The 19,890-nt window shown below is 41.9% G+C and overlaps 1 protein-coding gene across 2 annotated transcripts; it reads right to left on the bottom strand.

Annotated features, from left to right (window-relative positions):
- Positions 1–3,967: 3,967 nt before the first annotated feature.
- On the bottom strand, positions 3,968–19,847 carry cars1 (cysteinyl-tRNA synthetase 1). Of its 2 annotated transcripts, XM_079185606.1 has the most exons (23): positions 19,742–19,847; positions 17,508–17,732; positions 16,640–16,731; positions 15,397–15,485; positions 14,943–15,039; positions 13,948–14,046; positions 13,431–13,580; positions 13,069–13,209; positions 12,384–12,472; positions 12,177–12,298; positions 11,815–11,927; positions 11,602–11,730; positions 10,948–11,077; positions 10,398–10,501; positions 10,202–10,299; positions 9,886–10,075; positions 8,951–9,019; positions 8,411–8,492; positions 8,120–8,200; positions 7,854–7,921; positions 7,180–7,239; positions 7,016–7,099; positions 6,124–6,261 (listed from the first exon to the last, which is right to left on the bottom strand). In XM_079185606.1, exons 1-23 carry the CDS (start codon positions 19,761–19,763, stop codon positions 6,133–6,135), a joined length of 2,463 nt encoding a protein of 820 aa, XP_079041732.1. In that variant the 5' UTR covers positions 19,764–19,847; the 3' UTR covers positions 6,124–6,132. The 2 variants fall into 2 exon arrangements, with proteins under 2 accessions (XP_079041733.1, XP_079041732.1); XM_079185607.1 differs by lacking the exon at positions 17,508–17,732 and having other exon boundaries at positions 3,968–6,261; positions 19,742–19,812.
- Between the last annotated feature and the right edge of the window lie 43 nt (positions 19,848–19,890).

Below are 19,890 nucleotides of genomic sequence, written 5' to 3'. Positions count from 1 at the left end.
TGACTTACAAGGAGTCGAGGCTAAAATGTAGGTGTGGGATTCTGTCAGCTTATTTTGGCGGACCCTTTTTCTCAATTTAAGACCTGTTTCAATGCGTCTGGAGGAGCACAATAGAGGGACGTTTTTTAAGAGTTTAGATGGGCCGTTTTGTCTAGTTTCAGGCTAAAGAAAGATGCTTTTCGTCTGGAGCCATGAAGTTTAAATTGCTGCTAAATTAAGGGTTAACAGATACTGTATTTCATCGTTTTGCGGTCTTTGCACTGTTAAAGCCAGTGCTAACCACACGCCCTGACCTTTAGCTTCAGACTAGCTGGGCTCTTTTTGTTTAGTCTGATGGTCATTCTGGATGTCTCATCCGTCCATTAGCTAACAGGACAGACCGGCCTTGAGGTCAGAGGTCAGAGGAGGAAAAAAAAGGAAGGAAGGAAGGCCAGTGGAAGAATACAGAAAAAAACAAAAGGGAGACTTGAGTGACTCCTTTTGTTGTCTGGCAGATATACAATGAGGGAAACAGAGATGTCAGCTGAAGTAGGAAGTAGAAGAATACAAGACTGAGCGCCTACTTTGATGCTTCACTTTGACACAGTGGTGCTTCAGCAATTTAACATACTCACGATGACAATGCCAGTGTTTAGTAGGCATAATGTTTGACACCATCTTAAATAGGCGTGTTTGCATGCTAACATTTTTTGAATTAGCTCTGAGCTGAAGCTGATGGGAATGAGATTAGTTTGGCAGAAATCTAGTTAACTATTAAACAGCAAGTAAATCCACTAATGATGGTGCTATATGAAAGGTTACCAAAGTTCTGAGAGTCACATGAAATGTCTTAGTAATCCATTCGTCCTTTTGTTTCAATACTGGCTCGAAACAAAAGGACAACGAGTGACTGCTTTTGTTGCTAGGCTGTTGACGTATAAGGAATGAAATGAAGACACACTCGCAATAAATGTAACCGTCAAACCCAAGCACAACAAACCAACATTATGGCGGCTAGAATTGCTCCTTCGCCACCAAAACCACGAGCAGCCGGTTTATCTCACCTCGCTCACCGCAAACGTGATTATCAGGGCCTGGAATGCTCTGTAGCGGTCTGCTGTACTTTATGGTACATGTGGATCGTCGGTGCCCGCAGTTTTGCTGACAAATCATGTACTCGCCTCCCTACTGAGGTGCCCCTTTCCTCCCGGTCTTACGACTCTCACCCACAAGTCTCTTAACCCCCCAAGCTTCCAATAAAAACTAATTTGGCCTCTCGGGAAATCAAGCCAACTGTAGCTGTGGAGTGGCACCAACTCCCAAATATCCCATTGTGCGTTCTGTATACTCCTCCACTCTCTCCTCGCCTCTCATTCTCTCGCTCAACTGACTCCCAACTTCGCTCGCGCTATTTCTTTCTCCCTGACCCACACCTGCCCCTCATTACAGATGAATGCGCAGCTGCAAAAAGGGGCCTTCCACAATATGGTTATTGTGCACACTGGACATTTATATGGAAGGGTGCATGATCCCCACTCATAAGCTCACAAATTCAATAGCCTAGCTTTCAGTGTCCTCGCAAAGTGATCATCTTTCTCTTCTGATTTCCACTTCTTTCAAAGGGAGCTATTTTTCAACTGGGTTATGAGTGAACCCGGCCGTCACACAGCAGAGCCCCTTCAATCTCAACCAACACTTCCTCGCCTTCAGGGATAATTTGGGAATCAATTCACTTGGGAATGGAATGATTGGTGATTTGGTTCCATGTAATGCAATGCAATGAACCTGGTGCATATTGCATTATGTTGAACAAAGGCAAGGGGAATCAATGAGTCTTCCATTATGATAACTGATTTACATCCATAACTTGTATCATTACAGTGATAGGGGAGCCGCTGATGGGGAGGTTCAGGGAGCAGGCCGGTGCGCACATGGTATAATGGGCCCACGGGTGTGATGGATTACTGAAAACACTTGAGCACAAGCTGTCAAATCATATATGGCGGCGTCTTTACCTACTCTGATCCACCTAAAAGGGTATTTTGGATTTTGTGATATTAACGTAGAATTTCAGACTTACAGATTTCTTGAACGCTTGGGTTCATCCCTGACCTCGGAAAGTTGAGAGAACTATCCCACACAAGTTCAATTTAGAAGCTGTTCTGGAGCTTTTGATCATATCACATGATCGTCATAAACCGAAATATATATTTTCTTTATAAATGTAGTGTATCCAACGGGTTCCTTTCCTTTTCTGGTGTACAAACATTCCTTCCGACGTCAAGTCTTAAACAAATTATTTTTTAAATTTATTTTTCAAACAACCTCCTCAAATCAGGAATCTCTGCGTGTACACTAATTGTACTAAGTGTTTCTACAAAAAAAAGAGCGCGCGAATTGACATAATAATGCAGTGGTTTAGGAAAAAAAGCTTTGAATGGTTCGTCAGCTGTTGGTTTCCTATTTAAAATGGGCTAACGATACATGACGATACTAACGATTATGCTTTTGTGTAAACCCACTCCAACTGTGGAGATATGAATACAAGTACAACTCTCTCTGTATACTGAGCTGAACCCTGGGATTAGCTGTCATCTGCTGCCCTCCAGTGTTGAACATTAGAAACATCAGTGTGTTGTCTTTCAAAACCCTTATATACTGTTGCTATATATATATACAATGCTGCTGTATGAGCTGCTTCAGCCTTCACATTCACAAATAGATGTACTTTTGTACATTATTTATATATACACAGGTGAATAGAAAAATCTCAAATTGAACCTTTTTCCCACTCTGACTGCATCAGTGAATATTTCGAAAGTTACGAATGTAACTACGGTTCTATGAATCCTGGATGACCGCCAGAGGCAGTGTTTAACACTGGATATCTTTTGTCTCGCGCCTGCGCAGGTCGATTATTTATATCAACAAAGTCACCTGTGACCTCGGATGACCCCCCGTCGTCTATAAATTCCGGTGTCATCCTGAGTTCAGTCCTTTTTCATCTTCTCGCTACGCAGGTTGGCTACCATGGTAGCATAAGCTTAAACAAAGATGTGTCTACGATCAAAACATATTGGAGCTTGTCGCTGTAGCCTTGTGACCACCGGTCGGAGTTGCGGATCTTTCGCCCTCCAAAGGCTGCGACAAGCTGTCCCTCTTAGGACGGAGTGGCGTTTTGTCGCCGTTCGGACCATTGAGCCCCGGACTGGTGGACGCCCCTATCATCGGTCATCACCAGTCTGATAAGGGCCACCGAAGTCGTGAAGACAGCAATCGGTGAGATCGATTAACATTGTTTTCTATAACAGTTGTTCGTTTTCCACGGTTGGCAGAGCGCTTCCGCTCTAGCTAATCGAGTGGCATACCGACGAGAGCGTAGAATATACGCCGTCATTCCGCCCTTCACAGATACGGCTATCACTGTTAGCAGTGTCCTCGCTCAGGCTAACTTGATGAGATGCTAGTTCGACTAGATCGACATTAGCATTGTGTACACTGATTTTGTAACATTACGGCTATCACAGTTAGCGAGTGGTTCCGCTCAGGCTAACATGATGAGATGCTGCTGCTGCTGCTGCTGCTGCCACATATGCTGGTGGAGGTGTGTGCGTGCGGATCGGGGAGGAGCTCCGCCGTGCGCGATTTAAAATTTTTTTTTTTTGCTGGCGGATTCGCGGGCCACATAAAATGACGTGACAGGCCGGATCCGGCCCGCGGGCCGTATGTTTGACACCCTTGGTGTAGTCACTCTGATTCTATATTGGCTGATATTTGGTCTTATTCAGAGAATCCAGTGATGCATCACCGTCCATCATAGAAAGTGCAGAACAAGCTGTGATCTGGATTTTAAGAAGTACGTTTTCCATTAACAACCTGCAGCTGCTTTCTGTCAACTTAGAGGGAAACAAAGGCCATCGAAAACACACGAGTCATGGAATCATACAGAAAAACACCAGAACCAATCGAATGCTCCTGTTTGAGCTTTTATTAACATCATGAAGAACAATCACTAGTTGGCTGCATCAGTATAAACGTATACGTCACAACATTTTAAATAAGACGGTTTAAAAACAAATGTTCCAGTCTGGATGTCTTTTATTTGAGTAACAATCCATTTATATCTTTATTAATAACATTATCTTGCCAATTTGGGATAAAAGTCAACATCCTCGAAGTCTAAAGAATTTTCAATGACGACCAATTTTATTTCTTTAAAGTGAAATCAGCTCACTGCCTCTTTATTGGAGCATCTTCTCATCCTTATGCCTTCACAGAACCATGAACCAGCAACACACACACACACACACAGTACAGAGACACACGACTCCTAAGGACGGCCACCAGAGACACTAACAGGGTTTAACTAGTTACATTTGCCCAGATGGTGAGAAAACAGCTGCACAGATTTAAAAGATGGTGATTTTCTTTATTGTTCTATTTGGCAACAAATCCCATAAAAAGCACACAACCAACGATGTATGGAGAGCGTTACTGACTCACTGCAGCACCACATGCGTCTTAATCCGCCGCTGAAAGTAGTCCCCGCTCAAATGAACCTTCACATTAGTTGAAGGTGTTTCTAAAGATTTACATCTCTGGTGACAAGTTAGGGATGTGAGAAAGACTTCAGAGGCGGATCAACACATTGTTTGTTTTGGTCTTTTCATGAAGATTCAATGAGCAAAATAAAACTGAACATCAGCAGCTTTAAGCTTTAAGACAAATCCAGTGAATTTACAGAATATGTAACTGAAACGAGGAATAATCCCAAAACACTGTAAAAATAAAGTATTGCGTTACTTAAGATATTCAGGTACAGAGAATGTTTCATCAGCAGCTGGTTAACAGCATCACTCCATCTGTGCACTGCATCAAATACAGCAACATGTTGGCTTTAAATACAAAGACCGGTTATTTATAGATAGACGACGACACGGATTTACACATTGTTAGTTTCTGTTAAGATGAAGGAGAACAGCTTCACCTCACTTCAAACGGTTTCTTAGTTTTTGTAGATAAAAATCACAATTTGACTTTTTATTGAGTTTGTAGAAAAAAAATCCAACTCTACAGAAGAACTTCGGCAGTAAAACATGATTATTTATAGTCGACTTCTAGAGCTGCAATGTTTACTGAATTTATTGATCCAAACACAATTATTGAATGAATATTGTTGAAGTTTAAGTGGCACGCTAAGGATTGCTCAACGGCAGAGTCACATCTCACTTGTGTGACGATTGAAGCTTCTCAGATGATCAATGAGTTAAACGATTAACACGAGCAATCTGACTTCATCTCCTCTCTTGAGCTGTGGGGAGATGTTTTCACTGTTACTGAAATACGAGTAATCTGACAGATCGTCAGATTATGAGAATAAAAGTTGCAGCTTTAGTGCCTTCAGCCAATTCCAATGCGCTCAATGTTTCCGTCTGTTTAGCCTGAAAGTGTTTCCCAACATGTCTCTGATTTGTAGTTCATCTTAAAACTCAAAAGTTAAATCATACAGTAAAAATAATCGATTTCATCCTTTGACTGACGGCAGTGTTTCAGTCCACAACACCATAAAACCTCACTTCAGGTTTGTCTTCCACGTTCTTTTAGAAACATGATGACACGTTATGTTATCACACGGTATGTTATCACACGGTATGTTATCACACGGTATGTTATCACACGGTATGTTATCACACGGTATGTTATCACACGGTATGTTACCACACGGTATGTTATCACACGGTATGTTATCACACGGTATGTTACCACACGTTATGTTATCACACGGTATGTTATCACACGGTATGTTATCACACGGTATGTTATCACACGGTATGTTACCACACGTTATGTTATCACACGGTATGTTATCACACGGTATGTTACCACACGTTATGTTATCACACGGTATGTTATCACACGGTATGTTATCACACGTTATGTTATTACACGTTATGTTATCAAGTTTAACCGTCTTTCTAAAGTAAAAAATAAAATCACAACGTTTTTATCGCGTTGTTTCCTGATCCCAAACGGATAAAGAGGAGACAAACGATGACCCAGTATCTCTGGCCTAAACATTTATTCTGCGAGGGGGGGAGGGAGGAGGAGGAGGAGGAGGAGGAGGAGGAGGAGGAGGAGAGTTTGTAAACACAATCATTCTCCATTTTGGTTCATCTGAAGATACTCCTTGTGTAGTTTCTCTTGGGCCTCGAAGAACTTTCTCAGCTTCTTGGTTTGTCCTTTGCTCAGCTCCTTCTGCTCCATATCATGAGTGGGGAAACCCTGTTTAACAACAACAACAACAACATCAACAACAACAACAACAACGTCAACTTCCTTCTGATGAGTTTTCTGTCTCAATGCTGCACAAAATTACACCCAAATTATAGAAAACGGCAAAAGAAAATGCAAATGAATGTGTTTCCATCAGATCTTTTACTTAAAAGTAGCAAAACAAACAACAAAGTAAAACAATAGAGTACTTTACTCTTTCACAAGTTAAAGTAAAACAATAGAGTACTTTACTCTTTCACAAGTTAAAGTAAAACAATAGAGTACTTTACTCTTTCACAAGTTAAAGTAAAACAATAGAGTACTTTACTCTTTCACAAGTGCAGTAAAAGTACAATATTTGCCTCTGAGGTGTAGCGGAGTATAATTATAAAGTATCGTAAAATAGAAATACGCAGGTAACTTACAAGTACCTCTAAATTGTACTTAAGGAGAGACGCTACAGGCATAAATAGTGTTGTACATGAACTGTGTTGAGATTTTGGTTTATTTTACTTCCATAACATGTTTTATTTCAGAATAAAGGAAAGAAAACACACGTATGTGTTTGACATGTTGTATTTTACTGCTGAATAAAGTATCTTTGTAAACACCTGAGCAGGTACGTCATACGTAGAGCTGACTGCTCTTTATATTACTATGATGAAAGTGGAAATGTGTAATTTCTCCTCAAATCAAACTACAAGAATTCTTCTCCTGTAAAAACAAGAGCTTTAAATACTTCTTATGAACTCAAGAGATTTACCGTTTCGTCGAACTTGGAATACTTGTCGGTTTCTGAGCGAAACATTTGACCCGGAGGCACCTTCATCTTTGCCAGTTTAGCGATCTGAAGCACAGAAGAAGACACGAGTGAGTGAACCTGTTTGTGGGTCAAGAGAAACCAAACGTGTGGAAGGTCTGAGCCACCTCCTGTTCTTGTTTCTTCTTGGCCGCTTCCTCCTTCTTCTTTTTCTTCTCCGCCTCCATCTGTGAGAGAAGAGAAACCAGCAAAGTTCACAAATCATTTTAATATTAACGTCCCAAATAAAAAAGATTCCCTTCTTGTGCAGCTGTCTGTCTTTTCAGCACAGGAGCTGCTGACTGGTGCAAAGAATGAGCAGCGTAACGGACGTGAAACTTATTATTGCATAATTATTTTAGGAATCATGCTTGACTGATGCTTTTTTTAATTGACATTTTTAAATAAATCTGATGTGCGTTTAGTTTCTCTTGTGATTAATTTGCATAAATACAGAAATACGACAAAATATTACGTGGCATCAAGCTGTGACGTTGTGCGGACACAAGATGACAAACTTTATTACTCCTTTCTAACTTTGACAAAGGCAGGGCTTTTCACAATAAAAGCCCAAGACATGTACACTGTAACTGTTAACCAGAGGGAACTCACAGTCACTCAGAGCGTTTCTCTAAACGGAAGCTCAATAAAAGCTTTCAGTAGCTTTAGTCTGTACAACAGTTTAGCCATTTACCCATGATGCTTTGTGTTGTGTGGTTGTGTCCTATGGGTTTAAAAACAAACTGTGTTGTTGTTTGTAATCATGTAGTAGTTAAAAACGTCTTCTTGACTCCTCCCTCACCTGCTTCTTCTCCTCTCGCTCCTTCAGTAATGTCTCCTTGTCCACCAGCTTCACCACTGTGGGCAGACCTGAGGACACAGGAAGTGATTCAACGAGGAGACATTCTCGCTGTGAAACACATTTATTATTCACCATCAGTATCGCGAGTCCATCCCAGGTCAGTCGCTTATCTGAACAAAATGATATTTGACTTTATAACACTGAGGTGACTCCATGAAAAGAGGAAGATTAAGAAGACAGAACATGAAAGTTCTGAGTTCTGTTACCTTCATGATCTTCAAGTCGGACTCCGAGCTCCGGCAACGTGTCGTCACGAACGACGTCACACAGCTGCAGCAACTCCGTCACTAGATTACATCAAATCAGAGCAAAATGAATAAAGGCCGTAACAATCAGACCCCGAAGACAAACTACGGCGGTAAAAAGTGCTGAAATATGATGAGAAATGTTTCTACTTTCTCTGATTCAACACCAACATGATATTCTAAGCAGACGTAAACATGATAACAGAACTTTTACATATTTTGGAGTCTTACATGTGAAATACAAGTTCTTACCTTTCTGATCACGGGCGATTTTTCGGACGCCCTCTCTGAAATCGGACAGCGCGGTGAGGTATGGCATCACGGTGCTCTCCAGCTGGAAACACAAACGCAGCGAGAGCAACATTAGACTGAAGGTTTCTTTAGTAGACGCAGCGTAAACCCATCCTGTAAACCTGAGCAGCAGCAGCTTCATGTACGCAATCATTCGTCTGTCTCACAGGAACCACAGAAACATTTTAACATCGTGCTTCATGTCAAGATGAAGTCATTAAGTTACTTTGAATTAGTATTTTATTTTGACAAAACAAATCACCCGGTAGAAGAAAAAGGAGATGATTTGGTTTGTTTGGTTTGTTTTACTCAGCGCTGAACAGGAAGTTGGTCACATGACGGATGTGATTCACACAAAATAAAGTGATCTCAAGATCGACTCCTGAGTAAAACATTAACAAGAGAGTCGTTTCAGATTTCTCATGATCATCACTCACTCATAATCAACGTTAACAGATTAATTTCCATCAACAACAGAAACAGATGAATCTCTTGACTTACGTCGATGCTCTGACTTTGTCCTCCCACTGGGAAACCGATGGGCTCCGATCCTTCAATGGCACCAAATATCTAGAAGACAAACGCCTCATTTCAGTGGGTTTAATGCACGAACTCCATAAAAAATATCAAGACCCGTAAAACAGCCTCAACAGCATAAAACAAAGGAGTCAAATGAAATGCAACACATCACACAGAAGCTAGATTAGCATTAGCATCACATGTTTCACCGCACTCACAATAATCAAAGGATTAATGGACACAAATCAAACAACAAAGCGTCTGAACATAAAGTGAACAGTGTTTATATGTGCTGTTGTAAATCTTTAAACTACATTACCCAGAATGCTTAGAATCACAGTGTTTGTTTACATTAAAGCAGGCACTTGAAATCAGTGAAAACATGTTTAAATAATCACATTTTTGTGTACACTCTGTTCTTTTGATTATTTTCTGTATTAATGAGGCCAAAAAGGTAAAAGTGAAGCTCACACTGCCACCTAGTGGTGGCTTCATGATCTGTTCCCTGTGTGAATACAGAAAGCAGGGTGAACAATAAAGTTATTTTATTCTGAAAGTCCAACAGCTCAAACATGTCCTGTTGGACTGAAAGCCGGATGTTCGACGGCCCGTTATCCCCCAAAAACAGCCTCACATTATGATTGATGTTGTGAGTTTACGTTGTCTGTTAAATTAAGCAAAATGTTCACAGAGTCTGTAAAGTATTAAAGTGGACAGTCACTGAACTCCGTCTCCACATTGTGTCAGAGCAGTGGGCTTTTATTTTGGTGATAAAAAGCTCATAGATGTTCAACAGTTAGCTGCGGCTCCTTCTGTCCACTCAGAACATCAAAATGTTCTGTTGAGCTGCTGAACGTGTGGACCGTGGTGAGCAGCAGACCTGCAGCAGTCAGAGTACAGCATGACATGGTGCTCACCTTCAGCATGGTGGTGAGGTACGCGGCGACGCTCTCCACCAGCATGCGGTTGGGCCTCAGCTTAGCGCTCTTCCTGCTGGCGATGTAGCTGTTGCTCAGGCTGACCAGCACCCTCATCTCCTCCACGGCGGTGCGAGTGTCCACGTTGTCGCACAGCGCCTCGTGGACGGCAGACTTCCTGTCGTAGAAACTGGAAAACACAAGTAGACCGCTTTAAGAAAAGAAGCATTTGAGGGACGTCAAGTGCTTCTGAAGCTTGTTGTTTCATCTGTTTGGGAAGATTTCAGGAGGTGAAACCCCATCTTTACTCTCTCACCTGTTGTTGAGCTCCGTCTCTGCCGCCTCCCACTTCTCAAACCGACCGGTGATGTCAGTAGGAGCTCGCATTATGTCCTTCACATTCAGGAAGAACTCCTGTCACATGAAAAGGGCACAAAAACAGCTGATTAATGAAATATATATATCACAATGTATACTCGTAAAACTTCCCTTTTGTCATATTGTCAACTTACATTCATGAACTTCTCGTACTGGACGGCCGACTCCATCGTGTTGGAGGAGTAGTCCAGGGTGTCTTTCCAGGAATGCATTAAGAAAGCCAGACGGAGCTGACGAGCTGCAGGAGGACGCAGAGAAAAACGGTCTCTGCTTCTGACACACAGCACTTACAGAGGCTCTCTGCTGGGACTCAAAGAGACAGTCGAGATGTTTGTGTGAGGTTCTTCTCCAGAGTTCTACTACAGTAGAGTTTATAGAAACACACAGGAGAACAATGTTCTGCTGTGGACGTATTCTAGACTCTAGAATCGATATCAGTTTAAGTTTGAAGCTTTATTTAGAATGTTTACCTTTCTGTTAGAGAACTGCTGTTTGCTCTCTTCATCAGACTTCATTCATAAAAACAGTGATTCTACCTCTCAGAACTCAGAACCTCACAGCAACACTTCACCTGAACTGTCCCTTTAAGCAACACAACACTAAATGTGCTTCACTTTAGTCTGCAGACAGATTTTCATGAAGAAGCAGATCTACAACATCGATGACACCCAGCTGGTGAGTCACCTGTGTTCTTCTCCAAGGCGTCTTTAATAGTGATGAAATTCTTCAGAGATTTCGACATCTTGCAGCCTGCGATCGTCAGGTGTCCGGTGTGCAGGAAGTATCGGACCCAGTAATCGTTCTCAAAGAACGCCTGTGAGGAAAACAAGCAAACTCTTTTACCTTCGGTTTGACTGGAAACAGCTTTTTAATACTTCAGTTGATCATCTTCCAAAAAAGACATTTAAATAACTCAAGAGCAACGTCTCTTTCTAGAAACGACCAGTTACCCATCAGACCTTGTCGTGAGACGTTTCATGGAGTTACTAAAGTCTCTTAAAGGAACAGTTCGACATTTAAAGAAATACACTTGAAGCTTTCTTCAGACGAGTCAGAGGAGAACATTACCTAGCAACTGGTTGTAGTGGTGTTTTTGTTCAGACTAAGAGAACAAGGTCCAGTTTCCAGTCTTTGTGCTAAGCTAAGCTAGCTGGCTGCTTGCGATAGCTTCAGATTTAGCGTAGAGACGTGATTCAATCAGTGAAAAGATGAGAATCACAAAGAGATGCTCTCCTCCTTCTACTATCTTCAGCTAGAGGGTCATGGTCTCTGGAAACAGACTTTGCTGTTGAGTTCAAATGTATTTTCAATAACCAATAAAGGTGAGATTTTTTGTACCTCAGACTGAGCCAACTCGTTGTCGTGATGGGGGAACCGGAGATCAACCCCCCCCCCGTGGATGTCCATGGACTCCCCCAAGACGGAGCCGGCCATCGCCGAACATTCAATGTGCCAGCCCGGCCTTCCCTGTGACAACAGAACAACATTCAAATAACAATCAATGTCAGGTGGAAAGCTTCCGTATCGTCTGCATGAAGGAGGAGCGCTCACCTTCCCCCACGGGGAGTCCCACGAGGGCTCTCCGGGCTTGGAGGCTTTCCACAGGGCAAAGTCATTGGGGGACTTTTTCTCACTCAGCCGGTCAGCGGAGATGCTCAGGTCACCTGCAGGGCCACAAGAGACACGTCAGGGACCAACATGACCACAGCAACAGACTCATAGAAGTAGAAATACGGTCACTAAAGAGAAATCCATCTTCAGCATTCATGTCTACAGAAGATTAGAACAGTTCTGACTCCTGGTGGTAGAAAGACATTCATCTACAAACCATCAGGCTGATATGAAAGCTGCTTCAATCACATAAAACACAGTCAGAAACCCACTTCTGGTACTTCAAACATGCAGGTTTATACCTTCTCCCTCTTGTAAAGCCTTCTGGTCTCCGACCGCCTCCGGCACCAGTTTGGCGTATGAGTGCTGCGGACTGGCGTCAAACTTCAAGGTGTTAAAATACACCGAGCCGTTTGACTCATAGCTGTGAACACGAGGACAACAGAACCATTACAAACTGCACCGTTGATAACGGACGTACGTGTGAACACGAGAAGCTTCTTCCTCACCCGTAACCATTTGACACGACCCTCTTCACAAACTCCACGATCTCCGGCACGTATTCACTGACTCGAGTGAGAACGTCTGGAGGAAGAACCTGGTTTATACACAATAAACACAATGTGGTCAGAAGTATCACGACACACTACAGTCTCAAACATGACCGTGTGCCGCTGCATTAAGCTTAGACAGCATGGTCCACATATTGTGACCATATTATGCAAATTCATAATTAAAGAGAATTTGTTTGATCTGTTCTCTATAACGCAGATTAAGTTCACTTTTTGACACATTCTCAGCGTAGATTAATTTTCTCAGTCTGAAGTAAATACTTTTCTCTTCTGCGTTTATGATTTACATTTTTTTTGTCGGGATCCTTGTTGTCACTGTTTGTTGACGTAATTCTCATTTTGTCCACAAGAGGCTGAAGTGGACATAACTGCCGACTCACAATATACAATATATGATCCGTGTGTTTGGAGCACATGGAGGACTTAAAACTCACCTGGAAGAAAACATGAATGCTTTTAGCTCTGATTAAAACATGGGGGAGAGGTGCACTTCAGCCTCTTGTGGACAAAATGAGAATTACAACAACAAACACTTAATAATGATACTAATGTAATCTCTCCTCTCTTTCTGAGGCTCCTCGTGTTATTTTGTCTGAAGATATAAAACAGTGCTTCTGCTCACGTTCAGGGCCTCCATGTCTTTGTGGTACTCTCCCTCCCAATAGTTAGGGAGAATGGAGAAGATGGAATTCTCCGTGACTTGGCTTCCTAACTGCTTGTCCAACCAATCAGACAGCAAGTCCTTTGAGTTCTCCAACAGCACCTGGAGACAACGAAGAATACATTAAAGCCAATCAAAGTTTAAGCAAACAAGAAACACTTTCCAGTCTTTGTGCTAAGCTAAGTTAGCTGCTTGCGATAGCTTCAGATTCAGCACACAGACGTGATTCCGTGTGTATTTTCCCAACATGTCGGACTTCTCACTATGAAGGGACAAACTGGTCACATGTGGAAGTGACCAAAGTGAAGGTGGCTCCGTCTCACCCGGGCCAGAGGCTGCACGACCGCATGGGCTGCTTTGCCCTCCATCGCTGCCTGCAGGGGCAGCAGAGCGGCTGTGACAGCAGCATCGAGCCGCTCCAGCATCTGCTTCTTATCCGGGTCGGTCGTCGAAGTCAAGACCACCTGAAAGGGCTGAAAATGAACACACGCATTAAATCTCTTTAAATTGTGTTATCCTTATTTGTATTATTTGTTTTACTGTTTAGTAGGTTAGTTGTTTATTTAGTATTTCAATAAACATTTGAATGATAAAGAAATACTACTTCTCTCTTGATTTATTACCTCAGTAAACATTGTAAACATGAGTTTATGGTCTCAATCTCTAGTTTCAAGTCGTCTTCATTACAGCATGATGTTCATTTAGTAAATGATGGTCCATTTAGAGTCAAACAGACCATAAAGCAGGGGATGCTTTAGGGCGGGGCTACTGTGATTGACAGGCGTCTCTAGAAGCTCTTTGTTATTGTATTAAAGGGTAATAAGAGAGGTTGTGTCTCACCTCTCTGGCGCTCAGGACGTCCTGCAGTATTTGAGCAGCTTGTGGCTGTTTCTCCTTGTACTGGTCCAGGAGGTGGTTCTGCCGGGCCCGCTTAATGATCTGAGAGGAGGAAACACCAACATTAAGCAACACAAAGAAAAAGGACACACGACCTGTAAGAAACCTTTAACATCAATACGTACTGCATCATTAATGACTACTTCATTATCATTTAGATGTTTCTCTGTTGATGTCTTATGTTTAATGATTGAATCCTTTTGATGTATAAACCTCTGAACTAGAACTCATTCTGTGTCTGTGCTGATCCAGATTCACTGAAGGTTATAAGGTTTTTATTTGTCATCGTACGACAGGGTTACACAACGAACTTCAGTTTGAAGTCCCAATTATCTGCATAGAAAAGAAAACAACAACAAAATCCTCCCCCCTCCTCTCCCCTCTTCCCCTCCTCCTCTCCTCTCCTGCCCTCTCTCCTCCTCTCTTCTCTCCTCTCTCCTCTCCTCCCCTCTCCTCTCCTCCTCTCCTCTCCTCTCTCCTCCCCCCTCCTCTCTTATCTTCTCTTCTCTCCTCTCCTCTCCTCTCCTCCCCTCTCCTCTCCTCTCCTCTCCTCTCCTCTCCTCTCTGTGTTCACTTCCTGAAGTTCAGTCAGAGTTTCTCCTCTCTTGTGGTCACATGACTGTTGGTCTCAGATGAATCAATCATGACTTCATAGTTTCACTGAGGAGCTAAACGCTCTATCAGTGGGGAGATATTAAATGAGAACATGAAGAATAAAATGTTTTTGGTTAAATATCACATTTTTAAGCTTCGGTTGCGTTTTGTGACGGAAGCGTTGTTCACACATGATGTGTTCAAGGACCGTCTGAAAGATTAAAATCTGATGATAATGACGGTTTTCACAGCTTCCTGCTCTGATAAACAGTGTAGTTCAGGTGACGGTTCGGAGGGTTAATCAAAGATAATAAAGTCACTAACAAATCTTTTCTTATACTCACTTTGTCATCTATGTCTGTGATGTTTATGCAGTAGAAGACATCGTACTTGAAGTAGTCCTTCAGGATCCTTCGCAGAATATCAAAAGATATGTAGGATCTGAACAAACAGACAGATTAGAAAATATTGTTTTCAATACAATTACAATTAATAGTTAATTGATTATTGGTCAATTATTAAAAACTATTCAGAATTCTCTGTTTCCAGCTTCTTAACAGTGATTTCTTTCTGGTTTCTTGACTCTTCTTTAACAGTAAATGAAATATCTTCGACTAAACAAGGCATTTCAGGACGTCGTCTTTGGGAGACACACTTTATTTTTTTTACCAATCTTCTGATTTTTATAGACAAAACAACTACTTGAGAAAAGAACCAACATATTAACGACAGCAATGGTCAGTCGTCCTGATATTGTCAGCATGAAGTTGAGGTGTGTAGTACTTTGTGCTGGCGTACCTGGCGTGTCCCATGTGAGAGGCGTCGTACACCGTCGGTCCACAGCAGTACCACGAGACTCTGTTCCCTTTCTGAGGAACGAACGGCTCCTGAAACACAAAGACCATCACGCAATACATCAAGCAACACAGAATACACTGTATGTGATCTCTGTACATGCGTAGCTGTCATTAATAAGAATTATTAATACGGATTTACAGCCTGTGATGGTTTAACAGTTTAAATCAGGACATGCGACATATTTGTCCAACATGATTTCAGCATTTTCTTCAGTTTTAGGCTCACAGAGATTTGATTTGATGAAGAAAACAACTACAAATGTGACTATTTCATTTATTCCTCATTAATAAGAACTACAAAAAACTCTGTGGAGTCACTTTCTATGTAATGTATCCATCCATTCATCTATATTTTATGACTAAATATTATTTCTGTAAAAACCTTTGACTCTAATATGTCAACAAAATGCAACAAGAATCATTTTGAACCTGGCTTTTTCCGCTTATTATGCAAGGTAGCACATATTTGATAAGATAACGCCTCAGTTCCCAATTCAAACTCGATATTTTAGAAAACTTGTTAAATGAGGGTTGTCACTTGAAGAGTCTCTGCCGTGTTACATGAATGTGTTTCTATTTCTATTCTATTTTATCTTTATACAACTAACGTGCAGTAACGTCTTTCCAAAGCTTCTTTTTATGCAAGAACACAAACAAGTTGCACAGCGGTTCAGACGTTTCCTACATTCATAGAGAGTCTTTGAAGAGTCTCTGCTCTTTGTCATCACCTTATAAGGAGCCTCATCTCCATCACAAGAGTCAACTGACTCCCTTCCTCTGCCCTGAATACAGATTACATTAGAACGGATAGTTTCACTTTGTGAATCCTCACCGCTCACAACAGAACATCAGAAAGTCTGCACAGGAAACAGAGAGCGGTTTTACTTCCTGACGCAGCATGTTCAAGAGTGTTGTTATCAACAAACCACCCACGAGCTCCCAACCTGAGAGGAACTTTACGTTCTTTATCGTTTTTACACAAAGACAAGGATCTGATATCTTCATCTTCACCTTCACCTCCTCCTCTCTTCCTCTCCCCTCTCCTCCCCCCCTCCTCCTCCTCCTCCTCCTCTCCCTCTCATCCTCCTCTCCTCTCCTCTCCTCCTCTCCTCCCCTCCTCCTCTCCCCCTCCTCCGCCTCCTCCTCCTCCTCCTCCTCCTCCTCCTCCTCCTCCTCCCCCCTACCTTTGCTCTGGTCAGGCTGTTGTAGAGGTGGAGTTGAGGAACATCTGTCCCTGCTGGTGGAGACCAGGCCGGCTGAACGCGCTTTCCTTTCACTGGAAGACACAACAAAGACAATTCAAACATTCCAGTTTTTATAAGTGTAACTGTAGCTTTAAAACGTCTTCTTCTGCAGATTAAACATCACTGAAGGAGAAACCCTCCTCAGGTGCACTAATCTGAATCTGTATAGTGCTCCAACAAGTTTTCTTTTATGCTTATTTACTAAGATTTCCAGTGAAACAACATGCGGCTCAAAGTTTGAGGATCTGCTCAGTGGTTCTGATGTTATTGTTAAAGCAAAGCAGTAGCCTGTGATCAGTTACTGGGTCTTCACTTTGAAAGAGGAGAAGAAGAAGAGAGGGGGGGGGGGGCATTATTTCCAGGTCGCCGTATTTAACGTCCTCTTAGTTCACAAAACCTCGTTGACCAGCAGACATCCCTGCTACAAGAACCAACTAGCTGAGTGGACGGATTGATGATGATGTATTCTAAATGTTTTTTAAATAAATGATACTTAACTTCCTGCAATTGTCAAACTTCTGTGTCTGCAGCCGTTTCAACACCAGGTTGTTGGTTCATGTCTACCGGTGAGGTTTTTCCAGCTGCTGACGTTTTGTTTGAACAGAGATAAACTAACTCTCTCCTGCGCTCAGCTACAAGCACCGCGCACGTACAGCATGCTGCCATGACGAGTCAAAGCGGAATCTCAATCAAATGCAAAATGATTTCAGGCTTCATGCAGGTCAGTGTGTAGCAGACGGGCAGGTTAGAGCTGCCTCTCAGTCTCCGGACCTCAGACAGGACCTCAACATCCAGGCCGTCTACTCACTGCTGCTCTCGGGGTGGAGGTCCTGCAGGGCTGCTATGTGCCTGTACCAGCGCAGAGCGTGGACCTGCCGCGGGTCTGGGGGTCTGCGGAGGAGCCTAAAGGCTTCCTGGTCGGCCTGGGAGGGGCTGAACCCTGCCAGGTAGCTGCGTGGGGTTAGGTAGTCATTCAGGGCCGCTGCCAGCGCGGACTCCTCATTTATCTGAAGCAAGAAGCCAAACTCAAAGGCTGCAGAAACAAGAGGGCAGATAGTCGCAGAGAGTTACCGCCCAGGCTGCAACACCGACAACAGCACCACGAGTTCACCAGAGACCAGGATCAGCACACCATGTAAACTAAATCCTACATGTTATATGTGACACAAACTCTCAGCGCTCCACCGGAGCAGACGGACACGTGGTCGGCCTTTGAGTTGAGATTGTTCTCCTCTCAGGATCATGTTTGAACTTTAGAGAAGAATAGATTATTACGTCAGGTGTTATTTTATTACACGAGTCTGACAACGTTCCAGATGTTTTAGAGACGTGTAACTGACACGACGTATCAGAGTTAACATGTTAACATGAAACAGACTCGACATGTGATTTAAAAGAGAAACTCACACACACACTAACATACTGATACAAAAGTAAATATCAATTTATCTCGATCTGCTGACCAGCTCAATAACAAAGCTGCTCTCTGTCTGTGAAGAAAACACGACCGACAACTAAGAGTGAAACTGAAACGAACTGTGTGAACCACAGAAGTCAGAAGGAAAGTGAAACGCGTCTCCTCTACCCGTCAGAGGACCTGAGAGAGAAACAAAATCAACGTGAAGCTGGAGGAGAAGTAGACACACAAACACACAATAGAACCAACATTGTTCTAAAGCAGCTTTTAAAGCAAAGGAGACACGAGATAAAGGACTCAAACAGGGACACGGAGGTCTACACAGACCACCAGGACTCTGTGAGGTTTCAATGGAGACAATCTGGTTATTGAGGTTATTCAGTCCTCAATGATTTAGACATTAAACCGTCAATACTAAGATGTACCAGTGAGTCACAGAGAGCTTTGAAAGGATGAGCTGAGTTTGTTTTGATTGGCTGTCTTATTATTATTATTATGGCTTTTAACAATAACAATAACGATAATAATCATCATACGATTAAGTATAATAAAACTACTTCCTATTAATAATAATGATAATAATAACAGATCAAACAAGATGATGCAACTGTGCAAAACTGAAAGTAAAAACCAAACACATACAAACGATTAAACGTATTTTATGAAATAATAGGACTTAAAGGAGGAGTAGAGCTATTTTATATTATAGTACAGATACTGCAACAACTACAATAATAATAATAACAATAGTTATTATCATAATAATAATAATACAACCGATTCCAAAAGGATCTCAGGACCTTTTGGTCCCTTAAATAAAATGTACATGACTTGTCAAACAGAAACTAAACGGATCAAACAGGATGATGTGAAAACAAGCATATTAAGAAGTAATATGATTTAACATAAACTTCATTCCACAAACAGATCACAGTCTCAATAATTCTTTATTTTATTGTTTTCTGGAAATATATCCGTCAAATAACATCTGGCCAGATGTGAAGTTATAAAAAGATGCTGAAAGCCTGTATTGTCTCATCACAGTTCACAGTTGTGTGGTTATGTTAAACATAAACTACTCTTGAATGTTTAGCTATAACTCTGTAATTAATTAATTAATTAATGTTTTTAATTTAAATTAATTAAATAGTTATTTTTAATTAATTACAGAGTTAATTAATTAAATAAATAGATTTTAATCAGTCTAAAGATTATTTTGTTTGTTTACATCACACTAGGACAGTTGTATATTTCAGGACAAAACAAACACCATTCAACACCTGAACCAACGATAACAGCAGTCAGTGCACTTAAATAAAATACTGTTATATAATATATATATATATATATATGCCGAACTAAAGAATGAGCTCCTTTACACTCAGAGAGGCTCTTGACGTTGTATTCGTTGACCTGCGTGTCTCTGCTGACGCATTGATGATTTAAAGGGTCAGATTTTTAAAGAAGGTTCGGTTTGTCGTTAACCGACCGGTGTTACCTTTAGCTACGGCTTTAGCTAACAAAGCTAACGTTAGCCTGTTGGCTGTGACAGCTCGTGAACACGCATTAAATCGTGCTAACCTGTCTTCTACGAGATAACAACAATCAAACGTTATTCACGGTACCTGGCTCTGCTGAGGTCGACATAGCTGCAGCCCTGGATGTTTGGATGATGCTGATGCAACAATAACGTGTCCGGAAGAAGAACCCGAGCACTAAACGCAAGCAGTAGGAACCGGACCTAAAGTGTTCCAACCAGAGTGCGGGTGCAGGG

The sequence above is a fragment of the Pholis gunnellus genome (assembly GCF_910591455.1).
Source record: "Pholis gunnellus genome assembly, chromosome: 1".
NCBI classification, from domain to species: Eukaryota; Metazoa; Chordata; class Actinopteri; order Perciformes; family Pholidae; genus Pholis; species Pholis gunnellus.
The sequence above is the reverse complement of the archived record's forward strand: the minus strand, read 5'-3'. Positions and strand labels throughout refer to the sequence as shown.

Coding starts and splice junctions, on each gene's coding strand:
- cars1 (XM_079185606.1), bottom strand. CDS start 19,763: ATGTCGACCTCAGCAGAGCCAG. Junction 12,299..12,383: donor GTCGTGTCAAATGGTTACGG/GTGAGGAAGAAG, acceptor TCGTGTTCACAG/CTATGAGTCAAACGGCTCGG. Junction 11,928..12,176: donor GGCTTTACAAGAGGGAGAAG/GTATAAACCTGC, acceptor GTGGCCCTGCAG/GTGACCTGAGCATCTCCGCT.